This window comes from Vigna umbellata, chromosome 1, assembly GCF_029865625.1.
Source record: "Vigna umbellata cultivar VRB3 chromosome 1, Vumbellata_1.0, whole genome shotgun sequence".
Classification (NCBI taxonomy): Eukaryota; Viridiplantae; Streptophyta; class Magnoliopsida; order Fabales; family Fabaceae; genus Vigna; species Vigna umbellata.
Window position 1 is genome coordinate 63,057,895 of NC_142165.1, and position 26,754 is coordinate 63,084,648.

The window sequence follows — 26,754 nt, forward strand, 5'->3', positions numbered from 1 at the left end:
GATATATGTTCTGGAAAATGATTTAACTTGAAAGGAAATTATAGAGTTCATTGCATTACCAACTGCATTACAATTTGCTAGAGATTTTAAATGTAGTTCATTGATTCTTTATCCTTTAATCCTGCCTGATTTTTACCGAAGGCTTTTGCCCTTCGGTAATTACCGAAGGCTTTTGCCCTTCGGAAATTACCAAAGGCTTTTGGCCCTCGGTAAATGTTAGCGACAAGGGATTTACCGAGGGCTCTTTGGCCGTCGATAAGCCGTCTGTAAATACCCTTTTCCGACGGCTTCTAGCTATTTCCGAGGGCTTATGGCCTTCGGTAATGCCCTTCTTTTTTATAGTGCCAACCCAAAACCTAATTCGAAAAATCCATCAATTTATTCACACCAAAGACAAATATGAACTTACGTTACTAACTACACCAATGTTCAAGAACATCAAATCTAACATTTTCCTCTTCAACCTTCTTTCCACCTTAAATGGCGATCTTGTCTTCGCTCTTCACCCTTCACAATACACTTTGAATCAAACTTTACCAATCAACCTAATAAACCAATATTCTTACTTTGCATTAAAAAATACCAATGTGGCAAGAGATAGGAAGCAGAGCTGTGAACACACGTGCACAGATGTTAGCCACATCAGTTGGTTTTTAACTGTGTTAGTTTTGGAAGACGAAAAATTAAGATTTTCTTAAGGAGGAGGACTAAAATGTACCTTACTTTGAAAGAGGGACTAAAAACAAATCCGCTTGATAGTTGAGGGACTAAAAACATATTTAACTCTTTATCAATCAATCTATTCTTTGTGAACTTATATGTGAACCAAATACAATGATGAATAAAGTTAAAAAAACACATTAAAACAAGAAAGAATGAATTACAGGAAAGGATCACTATGAATTACAAAAGTGTATAACCCATACACTCAAGAATATTAGTGAGACCAATATATATATATATATATATATATATATATATATATATATATATATATATATATATAAAATAACTAGTTTTATAATTGAATAATATAATGTTTTAACTTACTAACAAAATAACCATATAATAATATATAGCAAACATATTTGAGCTATCACGATTACACTTTTAATTACATTTAAAGCATCAAGTTTTAGTTTTATTAGAGTATTGAGACTAAAGTCGCAATTTGAATTAGAATTTGCTTAGTTGGTATTATGTAAGCTTTAACTGGAATTGGTGGTAAAAACAAGTTTTTAAGCCCTCGTAGACGCTAGGTGGTTTAACTAGACAAGTCTTACCAAATGGTCTAATATGCTAATACATAATCTAGTGGACCTTTAAATGCTTAAATATTGATTTGATTTGGAGATTTGAATTAAATGATGTTATTCAGGAAACACTTATAATTCAAATACATGAAGAAATGATTATTCTCAACTAGTATATCCGATATTGTTTGATTTATTTTCTTTAGAAAAAAGAGTCAAAATATTTTGAAGATTATATCATAACTTTCTCTATAAAGCAATTTATGCCAAAAGGACGAAGATACATTGAAAATGTAGATTATACAAAATCAAGTGTCTACTGATTTAGAGTTACAAAAAATTCATGAGCCGAGGACAAAAATAAAAAGAAGGGAATCACCACTCTACACACTACTTTCCACACTACACTTTTCTATCTTCATTTTTTGTAATTCTTTTTGTTGTCTTCATGAAAGGTTAAACCTTTATGGATTAATTCTCTTTGTGAGTTCAGAGTGAATTATGAGGTTTTGTGCAAATCGTGTTCATTTGTCTAATTTCTATAACAGAGTGCACCTATATAGTTTGTTCGTTTTAATTCTAACTTATGTTATTGAAATTAATTTTGAATACTTGTTGATAATTTAATTATGATCTTTTATTGCAATTGTTGTTAGTTTGCTTAATTCTAACAATATTTTATTTGCTTAATTTAAGAGGTAAAATAATATAATTCTCAAATGTTGATGTTTGGAAATGTAAAAGATAATTAACGAATTGATTTGACACTGATTAATTCAAATCTGTTTGGAAAGTGGATGAATGATAATCATATTATAATTAATTATACTTAATGAAGAATTTAATTGTGAATGGAATAGAGAACTAATATGCCTTTTAAATTGTTTTATTCTCATTCTTTTAGCATCATCTAAATCAGCAACCCTTCTTTTACTTTATTGTTTATAATCTTTGCTTTTGTAGACGTCTTAAATTCTGATTTATTGAGATTGCAATTAAATTCATTAAGAGAAGACTTTGGGTTGACTAACCCAATCTATACTTAGTTTATAGTAAGCTTTTATGCAGTGTACGATTTTGGACTTCATATTGGATTGTGTATTCTCTTGTTGAACGATCGATTATTAAATTAAACGTTTAATCTTTACTTTGATTATGAAAATGACAGTGATCAAGCTACATAAGATACCCTCCAAGTAGATGTTGTATATGACAATCAACTAAATTGATTTTAAATGACCAGAGAGTGGACACAAGATGTACTCAACACAGTCAACTTCGGTAACATGTTTAGTTGAAACAAATACATGAACTTATTTATTATGGGGACAATTTGAAGGTATTGACACAAAATTTGAAAGGTTTATAAGAAAGCTATTCACACGAAACTGGCTAACTATTACACAAAATTGGCTGAGAATCACATTCATTCTGGTCCACATCCTACACTCAAAATTAGACAAAGGAAACAAAACCATGCAACTCCTGAAAGAAGTATTCATACACATGTGAAATCATCATCATTGATGGAAGGTCTTTTGTATACCTTATTTGCGGTAGAAAGTCATTACGTATGCTGAAGGATTTAAAAAACTTTTCATTGATGTTCTTTGATGTAAACTCAGATTCATACCAATTAAATCCACAAACTAGTCAGTCCCGTAAAGATGGGAGAAAATTTATGTTTGTTTTCCTTTGAATGTTTTAAGTATATCACCACTATCTCAATGCCCTCTTGAGAAGAAGTTTTTCGCTTCTTCCTCCTTAGGTAATGGTCATGATCATGACAGGATTTACCTCCATCATTGGAACTTCCACGACAAGAATGCTGCAGAGTAACGTGGATGGGCTTAAACTTCCATTCAGGTCACCCTTAGTAGAAAAAGGTGGATGTGTTACATAACATATTTTATATTGAGTTTTATTAACTGTTTTTATAATAATATTTATAAACAAAAGTCGTATAACTCCAAAATCAATTTAAACATGAGCTCAACAGTTATGTTTAGTTAAGTTTTCAATATGATTGAACTCATTTTACCTAAAAGGATACAACAATATACAAATCCTTGCAACATAGGTTGTGTTCTCATTGTTGCATTAGGTGTCGTGTGTTCTCTTCTTCATCTTCTAACATCCTATGAGGAAAATCAGAGGGAAGATTCATTACATTGTCACCACTAACATAAACTACTCGAAAAATATCATACTTCATTTTAGTAGAGAATCGTTCAAGATATGGCATCATCCACTTTCTATGGTCTGGGTGGAGAATCCATGAGTAACAAAATTGTAGGGACTGCCACACATGAATGCATACCACACATGGTAAGCTTTGGCCTTTCATGCAAAGGCCAGAAATTATGCCATCTATTTTGGGAAAACGAGACCTAAAAATTGCTAGTGCTGCATAGGAAAGGTCATTAAGGTCCCTAGTAGTTGTCACTACTGAGTCCATGGAGATTATGTCACCAGTGCTGAACTTTACAGTTAAAGAACCATCTCTTGATTCTCCAGCATATGCATCAAGGAAATTATGTTCAACTAACACTGCCATTCCTGTTACATTATTGGCTAGCATTGATTGCTGCATAGGGAATTGCAAAAAGAAAAAAGAGAAGCAGAATTTGAGAACATTTTATCACAGATCTCTTATTAACTAGTAATAGAGTCAAAACAATGTATATAATTGAGACACAACTTTTGCACCATGTACAAAGTTCAAATCTAAATTGTAAAACATGTGTGCTGTCAATCAGATTACAAATAAATACTTTTATGGTCTAACTCAAGTATTATAATACATCTTCACTTTCTGTGTAAAATAATTAATCCCTCATGAATTTTGAATGGTGGAATGCTTGTTGCAAAAATGAAACATTGACTCACTACAGCTACATAATTAGTGTTAGATACTGTCGTGCAAAGAAAGTAGAAAACCATTCCATAACATTAATTTTCCATCATGCCTCTAATGCATGACATCAAGTAGAAAAAGCTGTTCCGAAAACTTTTTCACCAACACTACTTCACTTATTTATAAACTAATTTTTTACAGTTCTTATATGATTTTTTGAAGTAATTTTAAATTATGAAAAAAATATATTTTATTTTTTATTATTTTCTTCCCTGGAAGTACTTAAAGAGAGCTTTTTTAAACAAGATCAAGACATGTGAGTCGATACCTAGACCTCTTGTCCAAAAAATAATATTAGTTTAGGTCTTTGAAAACATATATTTAAATGAACATTGGAAGTTTGATGATTATAAACATATAATTTTTTTATCTAACTTTTATTCCAGAATTGTTCCTCATGTGAAGAGAGTGTACTCATCCTAACCAAATGGTATAATATGAATTTTCATCTCAAAATAGTGTTGAAAAGAATCTGTCAAATACAAAGTTTATAGTATATTCATCCACTAATATACACATTTTCCATTACTATCAACCACAATCTCTAGATGTTGGTGTTTGTGTCATAGGTGAGGAGCTGCAAGTACTGTTTCTGCAACAGTGCATTATGATCAGACAGCTTTTTAGATTACTTGGTGACCAAGGTTTGTTTCAATAATTCTTTCTTTTATAAAAATCTACACACTTAATTTTGGTTCAGATATATAATTACTCTTTTGTTCAGCAACATAATTTTCTAGCTTCAATATAGATTACTATAGAACAAAGCTTACATATAGCAGCACATAATAAGTGTTTTCCTCGAATTAAATTTGGATTTTCATTACACGTGGTATGTTGAAAGTGAAACTCTACACATGATTGAATAATATTAACAACACTTATTCTGTCTCTGTCCTATTTGAAGCACTTTAACGTCTATTTCAGTATTCCAAAAAAAGTAAACAATGAAATCAGTCCAACAGATAGGGATCAAACTTACAAGATTTTCATTCAGCTTGTCTTTTTCATCACTGGACCGTTTCTTCCATGCTCCATACCATATGATCTGATTACAGGACATGACCTTTTAACACGGTGTAGAAAAAGAAAAGAAACAGTGAAGGATGATATGCTTAGTGGGGGACAAGAACTAGCACCAAAACGTAATACAGTAATTTACAGTGACACATTCACTAAAAAAATGACAGTAGTTTTTTATTATTGCAACTGAAACAAATAATCCTAATCTGAAAAGATCTACTCGTCTTGGTTCCAAGAAAAACTTTCTGCTAAACAACATCAGGATTTAGAGTGTTGTGCTTCTAACTTTAGGATTCCTCACGAATCTCACATGATAAAATACTTTAGCATAAGATTTCAATCTATATATCTAATTATAATACTACTACGCGCATATCTGTACCAGCTTTTTTCCATAGGTTAATCAAGACAACTTGGAGTGTATATATAGAATTCAGAAAGGATAAAGAAAGGACACAATAGAGAATTGATAGATAACTGAAACTGAATTGAGAAAATTTAAAATTAGAGAAGGGAAAGAAGAACTTACCATATTTCCATGTATGCTCCTAAATATGGAGCTTTGCACACAACCAAGATTCTGAGTGAGTAAGGAAAAGTGTTGGAGTCGATGAACAAGATGGTCAACGATTTCCACAGTTGGCTTGAAAACATAGAAACTTATGTCCAAATCTTTGTTGTTAAAATCCATAGAGCAAGTCTTCATCCTTCTGCACTACAAACACACTGTCTATGTTTCCTTGGAAAGAAAGGTTATAAATACTATTTTTCTGTCTGACATTTTGTCAAACATGAGTCGTGAAGCGCAACACACGCATGCTCAGAATTTCGTAAATACCAAGGTTGCTTCCGAGAATTGTTCCAAATTTTGAATTTTGGAGAAGCACTTCACCTGGCAATTTCCTTTTGCTTTGCCAGAAACGACCAAATATATTTAAATAAATGTGACTTGGAACTTGGAATTTTACTTTCACAAATGTTTGACTCATTCATATTCTTGCATTTTTGTACCAAAACACAGCTTTTAACCTCTAACTTTAATCACGTTAAATATTTAAGAAAAGTTTTGTTATCTATAATAATCTTATTCAAATTAAATGGAATTATCTCTTGTAAAAGATATATGTGATATCTACAATTTTTTTTCCAATTTATTAACCAGTATTATTTGGTTAGTGTACCTCACTTCAAATAAAATGAATTCTATCTTGACCTAGAAAAATAATTGAAATGAGTAACACCTTTTTGAATAAACATTTAGGTTTCTATTTTTATTCTTTAGTAATAAGTGTTTCTATTTATATTGACTGATTTTTGACATATGTCAATACATAATTTGTTGACAGCGTGAAATATTTTAAATTACTAACAAAGTTAAATTATAGTTGTCTAATTTTAAATTTAAAAATGATCGTTTTTAATATATATATATATATATATATATATATATATATATATATATATAAATTTAAGAAAAAAAATCAGAAAAATATGTATTTTTTAAATTGAAGTAATTTAAAAAGGAAATTAATTCCAGTTTTTAGATTTAGTGATAATATATGTATTTACACGCTCTGGTCTTACTCTATATATTTTTTTTCTTCTAAAATTAAAATAACATAAATGAAATTAATTTCAAGTTTTAGATTAATGATTTGATATATAAATTATAGTACATGAACATATTTTGATAAAATAATATTATTTTTTATTTTTTAAATTGAAATCATTATTTAAAAGTCATAATTCATTTAGATATTCTACTCATTTTGTACATTATTTGGTCATACAAGTTAACCAACTTCATTAAATATTAGTGGTAAAAAAGAGAGGATATTCTCGAACAATTTGATACTTCATAAAAAAAATAGACACATTTAAATTTAAAAAATAATTCAACATTTCCTATGTTTAGTAATTAAAAAATAATATAAATTATTGGAAAGGAAAGCGAAGCAAGAGAAAGTCGATGGAAAGGAAGAATCCGAAGACCATAAACAGCTTTCAAAGGAATGTAAAGTTGTTACACGTTCAGGAATTACTCACGTGTTAACGTCATGGACAGGCTTAATAAAATAGGTCACACGCATGCCATTCAATATAAGTCAACACGCATTCAAGAAACGTTTATTCTCATACTAGAAAAACCAAAAATACAATTAAACCTATTTTATGACAAAATAATTTGGTCAAATAATCAAAAGCTTTAAATGAAATATAAAAAAAATCTCTTATTACATTGAGAGTAAAAATAGAACTTGAATCCTGTTGTGTTCATTAATGAACACGGAATATTTCTCTTAGAGAATTTGAAGTGATTTTTAAAATAAAAGCTAATCAATTTATTATCTTCTCAAATTAGACATTTACACTCTTCATTGTTTTAATTCATTTTTACTTCAATAGATTTATTTTATTGAGATTGTACTTATTAGATTTAGTTTGTTCTAATAATAAATATAACTCAAACTCTAAATTCTAAATCCTTTCAACTTATTATTGTGAACATATATATAAATTCATAAATGTGAAATTGAAAGTAACTATCAACGTGTCCCCTTACTGTGATCTCACACTACAAAGATTGACAATGAAATTGAAATGCCTCTACCATCAAGACTCACATGTTTATATAAACATTAAATAATATTATTATTAAGATTATTTTTTTCACCCTATTCTACTATTTTAAATTATCTAAATAACATGTTTTTTAAATGAATAATTATAAATTCTTCCATCAAATTTATGATATTTTAGGTACAAAAAGTTTATTATCCACCATAAAAGTTTATTGTCCATTCTCTTACATAAAACTAAAAATCTCTTATATTTTGGGTACGAAAAATTCGTTCTTTGATATGGTAGGGGAGCAAGATAATCTTAAAACATTAATACGGGAATCAATTTTCATTGAAATACAAATAATATCCATAGGAAAAGGTCTTTTTGGGGGAGGAGACATTTCTCGCTGCTTCCTCCAATATATATGACTGTAATTTTAGATTCTTTCACGCATATAAAGAAGAATATTACATACATTTTTTTAAAATAGTTGAACAAAAATAGTTTCTCTTTTTCGATAAATGTATTACTATGACTACAGACAAAGTAATTAATTTGAAGAAAAATTGGGAAGAAACAAATTAACGTTTCAACTGAAGATGAGCACAACAGTCAATTTAGAATTTTTCTTTCTTTAGATGACTAAAACTACGGTCATTATTGTAAAGAGATAGTACATTTCTATAACTATGGTAAAAAGGTGAGGTTGTTTAAGGAGAATGGGAAAGTTTAAAATAGAAGTTATGAATGATATATCACTTTAAACAATCTTAATTAAAAGTCAAATAACTTCCCATCGAAAACAGGTAAGTATCGGAGAACAATGTCGCTTGCTCCAGCCATGTTGCACCTTGATCTTTCTACTACTTTCTTTACACTATTGCGATTTCATAAGACTCTTCTACGCACATTATTAATCTCCAAGAACTCCACTCAGCCACGACACTCACATATGTAATGATGAAAAATAATGAAGAATCACTCACGAGTCACGAATAAGCTCTAATAACATGTTCGCCATCACTTACAATAGGAATTATACTTGACAGAATGTGTTTTACAGAAAACAATGGCAGACAGACTTGCTTACATAGCTAGTAACAAACTTTTAAACTTTGAATTTACAACATATTTATCAATGCTACTTTTTGAGACTTAGACTCGAGTTCATGAGTATTACCTTACTATAAGTTTATGGGAACTCTCAAGCCATCATGAGCAAGTTGCACCGACAGTCCTTCCCTAACACAATTATAGAACAATCAACAGTGTAATATGCTAATATCACCACCAAGTACAAACTATGGAGGTAAATAGTTAGACAATATTCCCATGGTATTGTTGATCAGTTCCATGAATCAAAATATCACAATTACATTTTTATTAGTTTCTTTTGCAATTTTGACAAATGGAAAGAAGTATACTACCTTTTGGACCACTCCATTAAAAACTCATTGTCCTTGTAGTAATCAAATTCGTGTGTCATTCCAATCAATAAGGTTTGCTTTGGACACAACCTCTTCACAGTTTCAAGGGCCTGTGAAATTACAAACAATAAGATTTCTCCTTCGGAGACATAATTGTCAAATTTCAACTTAACTAATTGGCATTTATCAAATGATCTCAAACCTGTGAGTCTTACCCAGGTTTGAACTAGATTGAGTTGGAAATTTATGAGTTAAATTGATCCTAACTCACTACACCACATGTGGGTTAAATGAATTCGAGCCAAGTTGGAGGTGGATTGCATGTGACCCACCAACAACTCTTTATAATTTTTTTCATCATTTTTTCATTACGATTATTTACCACTTTTAATTATGTAGGTTGACACCTTATACTTTTTAAGATTAAAAAGTTCAATAGTATTCGAATGAATTATATGCTTAATTTGTTTGTTTGTCCAATTATATAAATTAACACTTTGATTTTTACTTACTATATTTATATTATTCCTTTCTAACTATGGTTAATGTTTAGTGAAATAAATGAACATCCTTATTGTAATGCTATAAATAGGTGGGTCAAGCCAAACCACTTTAATTGCACTGGAATAAATATATGAAACAAGTTGGGAGAGCAAAATATGCTCGAATGAACCAATTCACTTAATCCACTAACCCGTTTAATCCACTAACACGTGGTAGAGCCAAGTAACAATATCTAGTACACCAAAAAGGGAGTAAGATTTAGTTGACTCGTTTCTAGCTCAATCCGTAATGACTCAATCTATGTGAGTTGGGTTGGCTCTCTTTCACAATCCTAATTGGGATTAAGTGAAATTGCCCAACAAATATGAGCTACACTCCAAGAATTGAGGTAGGCAATATAAGACTTTCAACACCACATATGTCTGCCAAAACTGGAGAGCCTATCAAAACTGACAAGCAATTTTATACCATGTTAGATTTCATCTTAAAAGCAATTGACAATTAGTAAAGGTGTCCATCAAATATATCAGCCATCCTCCAAAATTGAGACAGATGATGTGAGACTTCTCAATAATAAGTCTAAACATAATTTTCTTTTAAAAAGCCAAAATTACCTGTGGAAGGCAAAAGTGAACATTGTGTGATCCGGTCTGTGGAAACAAAGAGGAAATATCAAGGAATCTTTGAGAGAATAAATAAATAAGTGAAAAATGAAATTGAAAAATTTGTATCAGAAAAGGAAAGATAGTACAATCCATCAAATAAGGTGAAGAAACACAATCATGCCTACTCGCGAAAATTAAAATATCAACCATGTTGGAAGTCTCTTATCATTAGAGATAAGACCAATTTAGAGTATATAAATGGGTGCAAACCTCACCTTACAAGCCGATTTTGTAGGATTGAGTTAGGCTTAGAGTCCACTTCTTAACATGGTATCAAAGTCATTCTTAGAGTCTATCCTAGCAAGATTTGTTGTTTGTTGAACATATTATTTCACCCACTATCAAACCACCCATTAACGTCAAGTCCCACGTTTGAGATGTTTATACCTCAGCGTGAGGAGGTGTGTTGAAAGTCTCATATCAACTAGAGATAAGGTCAATTTAAAATATATCAGTGGGTGCAAACCTCATCTTATAAGCCGATTTTATGAGGTTGAGTTATGCTTAAAATCCAGTTATTAACAAACCACAAAAAACAAGTCCTAATGAAGTCAACCAGATGAGCATTGTTGAGAAAATTACAGAAAAGGAAATCCTGACATTATTTATCAAAAAGGAAATAGAAAGTTGGTGGACCCATAGAATCTGATGCGAGGAATCAGTTGCTTGTTCCAGGCCCAATTTGGACCACTATATGAAGAGTATATTCTAGGAGGAAAAAGCCTCAAAAAGCCAACATTGCATTTAGACAGGTGATGATAATTCTGGTCGTAGTGGCTAGTAAAGGATAATTGAAGTAGGAGGTTACACTTGCATGAGGAGCATTCAGTCATTGGACTTGTGCAGTGTTGGTAGTCCGTGTCTTTAAAAGGATTACCAATGGGCTGGTAGAGGGTTTTGACCAACAAGAAAGTTGAACAAAGTGTTGTAAACCAAAAACCAAAGTGTTGTAAACTAAAAACCACCAAAATACTGGCTCACAAGATGATAACATGATAGGAACTTAGGTACTATTTGATGCCTAAGTCTCGTATAGATCAATATAAGATATTTGAGAGAATATTTAAGTGTTTGATTCTAATCCTATAGTATCTAGCTTATAAAAGTGGCTTCCCAAGTCCTTGGTGCTTATATTTCATTCTTGAATAATACAATTCATTCTTCCATTAGTTCTTCCTTCTCTCTTAGCAACTCCCATTCCAGTTTTAACACTTCGGTATTCATGTGCTTTAAACAACAGGTCTATTTCTTTGCATTTCTCTCTTAAAGCATTTTCCCTCCATGAATCTAAAGGTAATTACAGCGATGATAAGGATCAAAATCAAGTTCGTCCAAAGGTACGAGGACTAAAACACACTTTTCCAGAAATTTTCATTATTACATCCAATAGATTTTGTTACTGAAAAAAAAATTAACAATAGATAGAAACAGGGTTTTATTTTAAAATTACGAAATCCTGAAGCGATCACAAATTTCTAGACCTGTCAACTTAGCCCATTTGATAGGATTTGACCCTAACCCACATGGGTGGGCTAAAAAAGCCTATAGAGCCGAAAAAATCCTATATTAAAAAAGCCCATAAGGTTATATACCCCAAAAGCCCTATGGGTTAGGGCTAGCTATTTGCTTTCCTTTTTACCAAATTTTATGTACATTTTTAGAATAATTATTGTTATATATCATCATTAAGGCTTGTCTGCTAGACCATTAATGAGTCGTACCTAGTTCTGTACTTAGAGGTCTAGTGCAGACTCTTGATGTTCCATGTACTCTTGTGTTTTCAATATATAGAAGATAATGAGAGGGATCTGTTAAGCCCTCAAGAATATATTTTATCAGTTTTAATCTCAAGTTGGTATCAGAGCAGCTTCATACTGCTCTGGTTTCTGTCCTGGGTTGTCCACCAGCATTGTCATTGTTGTTCGCATCTGTCCGATGCCCTTTGTCGTTGTCCACGGTTGTCTTGTCACTATCTGCAGCTGTCAACTGCAGTTTGAAGCTCTTCAACTTGGTTCTCTGCCATCTCGCATCTGTCCGCCGCGGTCAACCGTCGTCCGCCATCACTGTTCCGTCCGGCGACCACTGGATCTGGTTCGTCTCTTCACGCGACGACCACCCCCACCGTTGCCGGAGTCTTAAAACCTTACTTCAGTGAAGTGCAGAAGCTCCCCTTGAAGAAAACCCTAAGAAACCCTCTAAGGTTTTTCGGTTCCTCACTATCGCGCTTTTCCTTCTCCTATTTTTATCAAGAATGGTGTATGGAAGTGTTCTTTCTTTCTCTGGAAGTCCCTCAATTACTTCCGAAAAGCTAAACGATAAGAATTATCTGTCTTGGTCTACTGCCGTGGAAATGTGGTTCCTCGGTCAAGGACATTATGACCACCTTGAGCAGGATGGAAGCCAAGTACCTTCTAAAAAAGCTGAACAATGGAAACAAGCAGATTTCCAATTGTGTGCCCTATTGTGGCAATCTGTGGAACCCCGACTTTTGATATCTCTTAGAGCCTTTAAAACGTGTCACTCTTTTTGGAAGAAAGCTCAAAGCATTTATGCTAATGATATTCAACGTCTCTATGATACAGCAAACAAGCTTACATGTCTCAAAATGACAGACCATGATATGGTCTCCTTCTTGACTGAAGCCCAAGCAGCTGTGGAGGAGTTGAGAATGTTCTTGGAAGTGGAATCTTCGGAAGACATCAAGAAGAAGCTTGACAAGTATTATATGGTGATGATCCTCCGTGCGTTACATCCAGATTTGAATCATATCAGAGATCAACTTCTGACAAGTCATGAGGTCCCTTCCTTGGAAGCCTTGACCACACGTCTTCTTCGTGTTCCAGTGCCTCAATCTCAGGAAGCTCATGAAATAATGGAACCATCTGTCATGGTTGCCACGCGAGGAAGAGGAGGACGTGGCACTAGAGGAGGAGGACGTGGAGGTCGGGGACGTCCACAGTGCACTCACTGTAAGAGGGTGGGTCACACCCAAGAAAACTGCTACTCCTTGCATGGTTTTCCTTCAAAAACAGCCAATATCTCTAAGGCTGAAACTCCCACTTCCAACTCCAAGTTCACTGAGGAAGAGTATCAAGAGTATCTGCGATTAAAGTCTAACAGCTTGGCACAATCATCTCAATCCCCAAGTACATCCACAGCTTGCATTTCTCAATCCATGGAAGGTCAAAATTCATGGGTAATTGACTCGGGTGCTTCTGATCACATCTCTGGTAATACCTCATTGTTCTCAACCCTTTCCCTCCAAGAAAAACCCCATTTCATTACCCTTGGAAATGGCTCTAAAACTTGTTCAAAGGGAGTCGGTCAAGTCTCCCTGTCTCCCTCTCTAACTCTGAAATTTGTTCTTTTTGTCCCTAACTGTCCATTCAATTTAATTTCCTTAAGTCAATTAACCAAAATGTTACATTGTTCAATAACTTTTGATTCAAAATCTTTTGTTATACAGGAGCGCGGCTCGGGGAGACAGATTGGAGAAGGATATGAAGCTGGAGGTTTATACCATTTTGGATCTCGTCCACGGGTATCTTGTGTTGCAGCTCTTCCCCTAAAGTGTTACATGACCGATTTGGCCATCCTCACTTGTCAAAGTTAAAAAAGATGTGTCCTGAACTTAGTGGTCTTCAGACTTTAGAATGTGAGTCTTGTCAACTAGGAAAACATGTTAGATTTGTCTTTCTTAAAAGGTCTCAATCAATGTATAATTCTAGTTTTTCTATTATTCATTCTGATGTCTGGGGACCTAGTCGCGTCTCTTCTTTTGGTTTTAGGTATTTTGTTACATTTATTGATGAGTATTCTAGATGTACTTGGGTTTATCTAATGAAAGATCGCTCTGAATTGTTACCCATCTTCACATCCTTTTTGAATGAAATCAAGAACCAATTTGGTCAAGTAATTAAAATCTTAAGAAGTGATAATGCTAAAGAGTATTTCTCATCCACTTTTTCTGCAATCCTTAGCTCCCATGGTATTTTGCATTAGTCCACTTGTCCTCATACACCCCAGCAAAATGATATAGTCGAAAGAAAAAATAGACACTTGGTTGAAACTGCTCGTACCGTTTTGCTTAGTGCCCATATTCCTATTCATCATTGGGGGATGTCATCTTAACTGCATGTTTTCTTATTAATAGGATGCCCTCCTCCTCTCTCAATAATAAAGTCCCTTTCTCCATTCTCTTTCCCAATGATCCTCTCTTTCACACCCCTCCTCGAGTTTTTGGTTGTGTATGTTTTGTTCACGACATGTCTTCGGGGCTAGACAAGCTCTCCGCTCATGCGATCAAATGTGTCTTTTTAGGCTATTCTCGGCTTCAAAAAGGGTACCGGTGTAACTCTCCTGAAACCAAGAAGTACTACATGTCTGCCAATGTTACATTCTTTGAACAGACACCTTTCTTCTCTCCATCTGTTCAAGATGTTCATATCCTCCAACAGGTCCTTCCTCTTCCAGTGGTTGAGTCCAATATATCCAATGTCTCAGTCAATCCAAGTCATGCTCAAGGTCCTCCCGAACCTTCCTCTCCATATATTGAAATCTTCCGACACAGTACCCCGATGGGTAGTCCTCTTCCAGAAAATGGTGGATCTCCTCCTTCAGATTCTTCTCCCTCACCGCCTCCTGCCACGCCTCCTGATGAAGATGATTCTGGTTGGCCCATTACTCTCAGAAAAGGTATTCGTTCCACTCGAAACACTCATCCCATTTATAATTTTCTTAGCTATCACAGATTGTCGCCCTCCTTTTATTCCCTTTTATCCTCAGTGTCTTTTGCGGTTATACCCAAAAATGTGAAAGAAGCACTTGATCATCCTGGATGGCGACAAGCCATGATTGCAGAAATGCAGGCTCTTGACCACAGTAATACTTGGGAGCTTGTGCCACTTCCCCCGGGCAAAAAGGCTGTTGGTTGTCGATGGGTATATGCAATTAAAGTCGGCCCTAATGGTGACATTAATAGGCTAAAAGCCCGGCTAGTTGCAAAAGGATACACTCAGGTTTATGGCCTTGATTATTGTGACACCTTTTCTCCCGTGGCCAAGATGACTACCATTCGTCTTTTCTTCGCAATGGTAGCAATTCGTCATTGGCCACTTCATCAATTGAATATCAAAAATGCCTTTCTCCATGGTGATCTTGAGGAAGAAGTTTATATGGAGCAACCTCCTGGGTTTGTTGCTCAGGGGGAGTCTGGTATGGTTTGCAAATTGCACCGATCTCTATATGGGCTCAAGCAATCACCACGTGCTTGGTTTGGAAAATTCAGCTCCATTGTTCAAAAATTTGGGCTAAAACGCAGTGAAGCAGATCATTCAGTCTTTTATTATCATTCGTCTCTCGGGAAATGTGTTTACTTAATAGTATATGTTGATGATATAGTCATTACAGGAAATGATACTGCTGGAATATCTCAATTGAAGGAGTACTTGTGTAGACATTTCCAAACCAAGGATCTTGGAAGCCTCAAATACTTAGGCACTGAAGTAGCTCAGTCAAAAGATGGAGTTGTAATCTCCCAAAGGAAGTATGCTCTGGAGATTTTGCAAGAAACAAGCATGATTGATGGTAGACCGGTTGACAGTCCTATGGACCCAAATCAAAAATTAACAAAAGAAGGTGAGTTATTCTCCGACTCGGAGAGATATAGGAGACTAGTTGGAAAACTAATCTATCTCACTATTACAAGGCCGGATCTATCTTTTGCAGTTGGAGTGGTTAGTCAGTTCATGCAAGCTCCATGTGTTGGCCATTGGAATGCTATCATTCGCATTCTAAGGTATGTGAAAAAGGCTCCCGGGCAAGGGTTGTTATATGAAGAAAAAGGAAGCCTTCAGGTATCAGGATATTGTGATGCCGATTGGGCAGGTTCTCCTATTGATAGACGATCTACTACTGGATATTGTGTTTTCCTTGGAGGAAACATTATCTCATGGAAAAGTAAGAAACAGAATGTAGTGGCTCGATCAACAGCTGAAGCTGAATATAGGGCAATGGCGTCACTAACATGTGAACTTATATGGGTGAAGCAGTTCCTTCAAGAGCTTAGCTTCTGTGACATCCAGAGTATGAGAATGTATTGTGATAACCAAGCTGCTCTTCACATTGCATCAAATCCAGTGTTTCACGAGAGAACTAAACATATAGAAATTGATTGTCATTTTGTTCGGGAAAAGTTATTGTCAAAAGAAATATGTACCGAGTTTGTTGGATCAAATGACCAACTCGCAGATGTGTTGACTAAGTCATTAAGGGGACCTCGGATTGAGTTTATTTGTTCCAAGCTTGGTACATACAATCTGTATGCTCCAGCTTGAGGGAGAATGTTATAATAATTACTATTATATATCATCATTAAGGCTTGTCTGCTAGACCATTAATGAGTCGTACCTAGTTCTGTACCTAGAGGTCTAGTGCAGACTCTTGATGTTCCATGTACTCTTGTGTTTTCAATATATATAGAAGATAATGAGAGGGATCTGTTAAGCCCTCAAGAATATATTTTATCAGTTTTAATCTCAAGTTACATAAACATGACTCTATCATGTTTATTCAGTTTTAGACCCCCAATTTACCAACACATATCCCTCTCTTCTTATCCTTTCTTCACTTACCTCACCCAACCAAAATTTTAACTCTTGATCACTTGTGTTGTGCTGATCTACTACACATTACATATTGGTTTACCTCACAAAAAAATCATTTTATTTTCTATTTACTTTTTAAAACACTAAACCATACTGTTTTTTAACAGTTAAAAATATTAAACTGGCTATGTGGAAATGGAAAGGTGGTATTGTAGTACATTTTAAAGAATTTATAGAATAATATATAGGACCTGGTAATTACCAAAAAGCTTGGGATGGTGAAATATAATATTAATGCGTCTCTGTTAAGAACCTAACTAGATCAACATTAAAAGGCAAAAATGTGGCAGCAAGTTGTTATAATTGGTGTTAAGAAATTTCCTAAATTCCACACAATACAATATGATTTGATAGAGCTTCATGAAACAAGCCTAAATCCATTTAAACCAAATACAGATAGAAGTTTGATACATATCTCACAGTTAACCAGAAATTGGAACAAATAAAGTCCAGTAGGTCAAAACAGGATCAATACAATTTCTCATGGTTTTAAACAATGGTAAAAACCACAGTTTCAGTGGCAATTGCACTCACAATGTAAAAGACTGAGGAAATTTCGTCTATAATAATAGTAATATAGAGCCATGCAATTAGTAAACAAACAGCTATAAGCATGAATTCAGCTACTTCAAAATTTCAAATCCACTTAGCAGATATCTTATTTCTTTTGTTAATCAAAAGAAGTAAATACAAACTTATGTTAAGCATTTCTTAAACAAGCAATTATGTACTTATTTAGAAAAGTAGAAAATTATTTGCTTTTAAAATAAGCAATTCAGAGAAACAGATAAAAAGATAAAAATCTGATTAAAAATAAACTTAAACAAACTCACCCAAATCATATGACACAACAAAATAAAATAAAGAAAAATAAAAAAATAAAATAAAGAAAAATGACAAGCTGCATAGATGAGATCCAAAAGCAAGAATAGAATATGCAGAAGTGAAATGGGTGTTAGAGATGACATAGTACCGCTTGTAGAGTTCTGCCGTGAGAAGGAAATTTTTTCATTTGGGGCCACGAGAGTTAACCCAGCCCTACTTCTATCTCAACCCACTTCATGGGGGCTCTAGGGGTCAGGGGCTTTGGAAAAGCCCCCTAATGTGTTGGTCACAAAAATAGGGCCTAGCTTTGGAAAAGGCCAGGGCTAGCCTAGGGGCTTAGGATTAAAATGACAAGTCTACAAATTTCAATGCATTTAGTCCAGTAAATATGGGTTTAGTAATATATTAATGTTCTTCATAGATCAAGTTATTATATACTAATGAATAAGATGTTTTCCTTGTCTTATATTAGAAAATCAATGGAAAAGTTTACTCTGGGAGAAAAGACAGCTAAAACTTTGTAGAACAATGTTTACAATACAAACACAGACAGACTGAGAGATCAACAATTTAAAACGCCAGCACTGACCTTTTTCAATGAATCCAAAATAAGAAGATCCAACTGCCCAGCCCCATTTTTTGAAATGACTGTAGAAAAATGACATTTTGCTGTCAGAAAGCATACATCTGCATAGTTTTATACTGATGTATTAATGCTTCAAAAGCTTATAGATGTGCCAGTTGCCTACCTATTGTTCCAATGAAGAGACAAGACAACAAATTCATGAACTTATTGCTTCTTCTGGATGATATATCATCATAAAGACATCGAGGTTAATATTTTAGGTCTGGAAGCTTAATTCTAGCTGATCTTTGATGAGATCTAAATCATATTGAAATACTTTCTTTACACTAGTTGTTTGGTATTTTCTTTAACTTTGTCATTAATATAGACTTTCCCTCTAATGGAGAACATTGAGTATAGAAGGTAGAAGTAGTTGGTGATACAGAGAACATTAAGTTCCCCAATGGAGAGCAGAAGCTTCCTTATCAATGAATAGCAGGGCCATAATCATCATAAAAGAATACAAATTAAGGTATTTCTAAGTAGCCTTTAAAGGACAGTTGGAAATGTTCTTAGCTTCTCATTTCAAACTAATTAACAGACAGATAATAACTCATCCTATTGCACATGAATGATCCAAATTTAAAGTTTGGTCAAAGGGAAGAAAAGAAGAAATGATTTTATTTTTGTTTTTAGTGAAAAAGTGGGACGAGAAAATGTAATAGTATATAATGACCTATATACCAAGTGATGTTTAGGAGAGATAGCACTAATGAAGTAGTACATATGACCAAGCGGGGAAGAAATGGCATCAAAACTCACCATACTCTGTACTAGCTGGAATCCGTGAAACATCAGAAAGATAAGCCACCCTATCTTTATTACCAAAAAGGAAACCCAGACAGATATAATCCTCTCCATGCATTACCTAAATCCAGAAATGTGGTTCATAAGTTCATGTAATGAAAAAGTGGTATTGCATTCCTATCATCAATGACAAAGTTCGCTGTGATTAACTGGCAAAGGAATCAATTTTAAGCCTGATGCAAAAAAAGGTTGGTTACAATCTTCAGCAACTATGTTCCAGCAAAACTGGGCCACCCTTCTGATTTCTTGCCCTTCTTTCTGTTTTTTCTTAACCAAATAAGGAAAGACCGTTTCCATTCTGTTGCAAATGTGCAAAAAAGAAATCAACTATCTAGAAGAAAATGCATCCATAAAATCAAGTGAAAGGGGAATAATGCTGACATAAGATTTGTACTGCAATCAGAAATATTTTCAAAGCAAAAACTGTGTTTATCAATATCCTGTAACAAAACTAAAAGCTCATCTGATGTGAGTGCTTCCTTAAAGCTCATACATTCTCATAGTAAAGCAAAATATAATTTCATGGCACCAATGTTTCCACTTGGGATTTTAGTAAGCCAATTTTCTCACAAACCTAGGATATTTGACCAACTCACATTATTAAAAAGAGAAAGGTATAAAATAATTCATTGAATCAAATTTATCATTTACAGAAAAGTAAAAGTTATATACAATAGAAAACATACTAACAAGCTAAACAGAAAAGGAAACAAAATAATGGATTATATATAATATCTAGAAACTAAATATCTGATTATATACAATATTTATAATACCTAAAAACTAAATATTTGATTATATATACTACAATATCTAATTATATTTTAGTCTAGTATCCCCCTCAATTTGGAGAATAAATGTTGATGGTTCCAAACTTGCAATGAAATGATTGAAGGTGATAGGATATAAGGTAATAGATAATGTTAGGGGTTGGAAGGTATACGAGAGAAGAAGAAAGTATATGAGAGAAGAAGAAGGGCACCGAACGGTGGAAGGCGGGGAGAGGTCAAGCCAAACGGCTGAAGGCGGTGAGGGCTCGAGCAGAACGGTGAAAAGAGGTGAAGAACTGGAGCCGATTGATTGAAGAGTTACTATCCTAACTGTTGTAGTAGTTAGGATGGGCGGGAAATATTTATAGTAAATAGAGCTATATTATAGGGAAATATTCAATATAAGATATTTATAGTAAATAGAGTTATATTATAGGGAAATATTCAGTATAAGATATTTATAGTAAATAGAGCTATATTCTAGGAAAATATTCAGTATAAGATGGGCGGGAAATATTTAATATAAATAGAGCTAGACTCTATTGTTAGGGTTATGCTTTTGATTATTGAGGTTGTTAACAGGCGGCTACAATCCTGTGAGGGAGGTTATGCTCCCAACTATCCTTGTTTAGAGAATTCTATTACCATTAATAAGAGAAATTCATTCTTTCATTATCTTTTCTGCCTACTGTGATCGTGGTTAATTAGGTTTCCTACTCAGAAACCTAACAGAAGGCAATAGCAAGAACGACTTTTGTGAACATATCGGCTATTAATAGCCAGCTTCTGACATGAATGAGAGTCAAGAGCTGCTTTTGAACAACTTTACGAATGAATTGATAATCAATATCTATATGTTTAGACCTCTCATGGTGAGAAGGATTAGAAACAAGGTGTGTAACAGATTTGAGTAATCTTTGTAGCCAAAATACTTCACTAGCTACTGAAAATAAAGCAAAATATTTCGATTCTACTAAAGACTTGAACAGTATACTTTATTTGATTGACTTGCGGAAAATTAGAGAATCATCAAAAAACATAAAATCCAGTAGTTGATTTTCTAGTATCTAAATATCTGCCTCAGTCTGCATTAGCATATGCTGAAACATGAAATTTGTTGATAGTCAAGAAAAAGAGACCTTGACCTAAAGTGGACTTCAAGTCCTGTAACAGGTGATGGACTAAAGCTAAATGTGTGGTTAATGGATTTTGCATGTCCTGACTAAGCTTATGACCTACCAAAAGTAATGTTTGGTCTGAAGATGGTCAAATACATAAGTGTCCAATTAATCTTCCATACACAAAGGGATCTACAACAGTGTCACCATTATTGAAACTAAGTTTTAAGTTAGGACCCACAGGTAGTGTAGTTGGTTTGCTGCCTAGAAAACCAATCTCATCAAGCAAAGATAAAGTATATTTTCTCTTAAAGAGACATCAACGTACGAGAAAGTTAAACAGTGCCGATAGCTACTATAGGAATAAAAAATTGATTGGAGAACATAAGGTTATGTCACTGACATGTGTAAGATTGAAAATATAACAGAATGATTTACATAAGTACTAACACCTAAACAAATGTCATAAAAAATCCAACGACTAGAAAAAGGTTTAGCCTCTAGAGTAGATATAATCATACCACTATGAGTAACTGTGTGAGATTTGGTGTTTGACCCTAGAGGAGATTCAACAATTGTTGATATTGTTGTGATGTAAGTTGAAAAGAGGAAAAATCCTTTCTAGTGTCCTGAGAGACCGTCTGACTAGAAGCATGATAAACCAATGCTAACTTTTGTAGTTGGGTGGATAACCAACCAACCTATAGCATTGATTTTTGCTATCACTGGTGATTCCTCAGTGAGCACACACAGGTCTACCCCTCTTGTTCATAAAATCAAAACAATTCTTGACTGCGAAAGCATGGGAAGATTCACTTTTGGCTGACTACGAATGTCCTTCTGCTTCTCTTCTTGAATAACAAAAGAAAATGTCTTGGTGATAGGGGGAAAATGATCCATTGAAAGAAGTTGACCTCTGATCGAAGAATAAGCTTCATTAAGACCCACGAGAAAGTGCATAACATACTCCACTTGATCATAGTCACACCATGGTTGGATGTCGTTGCAGGTACATGTATGGGTAGGCTTTAGTTGAATCAAAGATTCCCAAATTGATCCTAACTTCGCATAAAAAGATGAGATTGACATGGATCTTTATTTCTCATCTTTAATATCCATTAGTAATTAACTCCCACTAATATTGCCTTTAACTCATTATATGGATAATTTTTTTTCCCATGGTTAACTACAAAAAAAAAAATTAAAAAATTAAAAAAACTCAAAATTACATTGACCCCTCGAGATTATATTATAAGCCGAGATTATCGGAAGTGTGAATGCAAAGAATATTAGATTCACCCATGGTATCCATGGGGAAAAACGAAAAAAAATTTTGCGAATAAATGCGGAATTAACACTATTGATACCATATTATTATTGAAAGAAAGGTAGAAAAAGTGAAATCTATATATAATAACAAACATACTAATAGACTGAATAGAAAAAAGAAACAAAATAACTGATTATCTATAATATCTAGAAACGAAATAACTCATTATATATAATATATAAAATATATGGAAACTATATAACTGATTATATATTATATGTAATTATATTTTATTCTAATATACATCAAAGAGAAAGTTCTAGTTTACCTCTCCATTGAGCGTTGAGTTAAGTAAACTGGGGTGGGATCAATATCATTTGTGGGACTAAATGGCTGCACAGCACGAATATCATCCAATCCAAGGATTGCATCAGCATGGTCATGAGTCAAAAGAATCTGCAATTCAAGCAAGAGTTAACTAATGTATTACACTAGGGAACAATCACCAAAAAAAGCTCCATCTGGAACAAAATAAGACACCTGACTGAACACATACAAAGTTAGATTCATATTGAATCTAAAATTTAAAAAGTTTAACCAAAAACAAGCACAGTAAACAAAGAAGGGAAGTTGAGCGACTGACAGAATCTACTCTGGGAATGCGATGGAAAACAAACCACCTAAGTACAGACTCCCTGAAGGTCTTGCCAGCATCAATCAATATATATTTGTGAGTGGCATCGGTTTGAGAGTAATATTTGATTAACAGAGAAGTATTGCACCTGCAAAGCCAAGTCCATAATACATACAATGAAAGAGCTCGATTCAGTCCCTGGAATTGAGCTTAATTTCTACGAATTGCTAAAGTAAAAAGTTCTACCCGGTCTACCAATCAGTAATCAAGGTTGAGATAACTAAGAATTTACGGTAAAGTCAACAAACTTGCTATGATTGAATGAAGTGTAAAGAAAATGGTAGATGATTAAAAGAGTAATCATAAAAGTTGGTGTGAGATTGGGAGTGAAGAAGTGAGGTACCTGTAGTTAGGGTTGGATTGAGGTGGGAGAGACAGGGATTGAGTGCAAACAGAACACGGCGGATCTGAAGGTTCAATGAGGCAACTCATGGAGGGAACCGATCCCGAACTTCCCGTTCCCAGAAATATCAATGCCGATTCCATTTCCGTCGCCATTTGCCACAATAGAATACAAACGGAAGAATGAAACGTGTGGAGAAAAACTAGCTAAGAGTTTACTAGTGTGTAGTGTAGGAGGGAAAGTCTCTTCCACCTTCCTAAACCTTTCTTTTTCCACTAAGATTTTAAATCAAAATGGAAAAAGATCTCGGTACGTAGACCAAGTGAGATAAAGTAAGAGAAACTTAGGAACTTTACTTGCTAAGATAATTTTAGGAGGGAGATAATGACTTACTTTTCAACAAAAGAAAAAGATAATCACTTTCTAGACTACATTTTGAAGACTTTATTTAAAAAAAAATAAAATATAAAGTAACTTTGAAATAAAAAATAAAAATGAATTCCATTATAAAATAAAATTTAAGTAGAAGTGTTTTAGACGTGGGATAATGATACTTTGACAACATTTTTTTGACAACATTTTAACACTGTCTACGTATCATTCTGTGATTGGTCCAAAATTATTCCACAATCAATAATAATAATCATAAACATCAATATAGACCAATCACAGAATGACACGTAGACAGTGTTAAAATGTTGTCAAAAAAATGTTGTCAAAATATCATTATTCTTAGACATGGGATCTCCTATCACAATCAAAACACTTCACGTTACATTTAACCCTGAAGCTCTTAACATCATCTCTAATCTAAGTTTCGATATGGGCTTATAACTAGTATAGACCTAATTATGACCCAATAACTCATAAACATACTTTACCTATAAACTTGATCATTATTAATATTAAATTTGTTGACAATACGTTCAGTCATCTCGAGATCATGATCAATCATTTGGTGGGTGATGCAAAAGAGGATGAGACGTTCACATTGGCATTTTCTAACATAGACCGACCGGTCTTTGTTGACTGGACAATCATACCACACAAGATACAAAACTAATATTTTGTAAATAAATTAGAAAAAATTTGTTCTGAAAATAACTAGATCTAAGTTAATTATTTTTACTTTTAACAAATTGATATAGTTATATTACTTGAAATAATAAATTTAAATTGATATAACAATCAGCATAAAAGTAAATGTACATAAACAAATTATTAATCGTAACTAAATTAAATAAGTTATCTCAAATAGAAACAAAATAAGAAACATGTCATAATTATAAACAAAAAAGAAGGAAAATAAGAGGCAAAGATCATTTAAGGTAATGTAACAATAATTAAATGAACCTTTAAAAACAAAAGGAATCATGTTTATTTGAGGGATTTTAAAAATTGTTCACATCTTTGCTCAATCCTCATAAATATCAAATATTGATATTGATTTTAATTTGGTTCGTTTAGGTTGATATTATTTTCTCTATGTTATCTTTAAGTAGATTTGGGTTTAACTTTAATTGGTCATGCTATTTTTTTATTCTATTTTTTATTTTTTAGATGAGAAAATGATTCTGTTTAACTGAAATTTAGAATACTTCAGCAATATTAACTAAAGTCTTGAATTGCACAAAGAGACTCGCTCCAATGAAGTAAAAATCATCTTGTGAGTAATAGCTTGAAGAATGGTATTAGACTTGAAGTGAAGTCTTTAAGTCTGAAGAGAAGATATTTTAATGATGATTGAAGAAGGAAGATATATGTGTTTAGTATTTAGCTTTCTTTGTATGCTATGTATTGATCTTGAAGAAAATCTTCAAAGACCAAAGAGAAAATGAAGATGCTTTGATGATGTTTTAAGGTGTTCATGATGAACTTAGTATAATTCTTTGTTACAAATGTGTTTTTCACAACATATATTCGTTAGAATTTTTAATTAAGCACATAACCTATATTAAAAAGATAAAATATTTTTCCAAAGTTAAAATCAAGCTCAAAACATTTTTCAGCATTTTTAGTCAATTATATTTATCAGTAATTGGTTAATATGTTTTTGAGGTTTAAAAAAACTAATCAATTATTTAATGTCATAATTTATTAATTTAGAGAATATTTTAAGTGTTTTTGAAATTCTAAATGTTTTAATAATATTTTGTAATTGATTAAATTAGTTTTGATCATTTGAGGCATGGGTTTAATCAATTAAAATACATAATAATAAATTATATAAAAAGGATGTTGCAACTATTTTTTAAAATTTTGTTACAATAATCTATTAAGAGTTTTATTTAACTAATTAAATATAACAACTCATATTTTTAAATCGTGTTTCTCCAAGTATCGTTGCTAAGTGTTTGAATCATAACTTTTTCCATAGAGTTTCAAATGAGATTATTTTTGTTTTTTGTTGGAAACTAGACTCAAATAGCTTTCAAATGACTATAAGCACTTATCATTTGGACCTCTGAGCTAGGTGCAACTGCAATACGAAAAATAGGTGATGTGAAAGCAAATCTAGAAAAAGGAAGATAACTTGGCCAAAATAAAAGGCCCAAAACAAAGACTTATGTACTTATTTACAAAAGTGTTTAAAGATAAAAGAAGAAGACTAAAATGTGATCCTCCACAAGAGTAGATTTTTGAAGTTCCATCTTCCCTTTCCATCTTCTTGACCATGAGAGGTCCAATGTCTTCTAAGGCTTGGAGAAAAGCAAAAATAAGGTTGAAAGTCCTTCTTCTACTTCCACTATCTTAACCTTAGCTTAAGTTTATGCTCCTTGGATAAATATCAATTTAGTTCCCTAAATGAGTTTCCATTAAATAGTCATACAAAATACCCAACTTTTTATTAAAATATGTTAGAGTAAAATCAATATACGAAGTGAAAGAGTAGGAGTAAAATCAAAATACATAAGAGCAAATATTTATTCCTACAATAGTAAATCCTTCCCATCAACAAAATATGATAAGGATCTAGCTAGAGGGGATAAGAATCTTTCAAGAGCTCTTCTAAGATCTCTAACTATTCCGCTAAGAAATCGATTTGATCAAAGTCACCAGTTTCTTTAATGACCTCAACCCCCTCAACCTTTTCAACCGTAAACCTAGATGAAATACTCTCTTGTCGTGTCCTATAAGAAAGAAATTATCTTCTTACATCTAGATGTCTTATCTAAGCTACCTAAAGTCTTAATACTAAGTTTATGATGAATTTGTTTGGCTTTACACATATGAAAAGGAACAAAATGAGTTTCGCATAACTATAGAATCCAACTCGAGCTAG

At 33.1% G+C, this 26,754-nt stretch overlaps 2 protein-coding genes across 7 annotated transcripts; both read right to left on the reverse strand.

The window, feature by feature from the left end:
• Positions 1 to 3,160: 3,160 nt before the first annotated feature.
• Positions 3,161 to 6,249, reverse strand: LOC124833831 (uncharacterized). Of its 3 annotated transcripts, none has more exons than XR_015783419.1 (3): positions 5,723 to 5,796; positions 5,153 to 5,218; positions 3,161 to 3,391 (listed from the first exon to the last, which is right to left on the reverse strand). XR_015783419.1 is itself a non-coding variant. In XM_047308388.2 (3 exons), the coding sequence occupies exons 1-3, from the start codon at positions 5,897 to 5,899 to the stop codon at positions 3,343 to 3,345; spliced, it is 759 nt and encodes a 252-aa protein (XP_047164344.1). In that variant the 5' UTR covers positions 5,900 to 6,249; the 3' UTR covers positions 3,161 to 3,342. The 3 variants fall into 3 exon arrangements, 2 of the variants coding, with proteins under 2 accessions (XP_047164344.1, XP_047164345.1); XM_047308388.2 differs by having other exon boundaries at positions 3,161 to 3,840; positions 5,153 to 5,236; positions 5,723 to 6,249; XM_047308389.2 differs by having other exon boundaries at positions 3,161 to 3,840; positions 5,723 to 6,241.
• Positions 6,250 to 8,754: 2,505 nt separating this feature from the next.
• On the reverse strand, positions 8,755 to 23,763 carry LOC124820808 (putative hydrolase C777.06c). 4 transcript variants are annotated; one of them, XM_088104018.1, is made up of 9 exons: positions 23,472 to 23,756; positions 23,078 to 23,216; positions 22,763 to 22,890; positions 19,427 to 19,574; positions 19,232 to 19,337; positions 18,434 to 18,492; positions 10,304 to 10,339; positions 9,186 to 9,295; positions 8,755 to 9,000 (listed from the first exon to the last, which is right to left on the reverse strand). In XM_088104018.1, the coding sequence occupies exons 1-9, from the start codon at positions 23,624 to 23,626 to the stop codon at positions 8,943 to 8,945; spliced, it is 939 nt and encodes a 312-aa protein (XP_087960144.1). In that variant the 5' UTR covers positions 23,627 to 23,756; the 3' UTR covers positions 8,755 to 8,942. The 4 variants fall into 4 exon arrangements, with proteins under 4 accessions (XP_087960144.1, XP_087960145.1, XP_087960147.1 ...); XM_088104019.1 differs by lacking the exon at positions 10,304 to 10,339 and having other exon boundaries at positions 23,472 to 23,760; XM_088104021.1 differs by lacking the exons at positions 8,755 to 9,000; positions 9,186 to 9,295 and adding an exon at positions 9,783 to 10,138 and having other exon boundaries at positions 23,472 to 23,761.
• Positions 23,764 to 26,754: the final 2,991 nt, after the last annotated feature.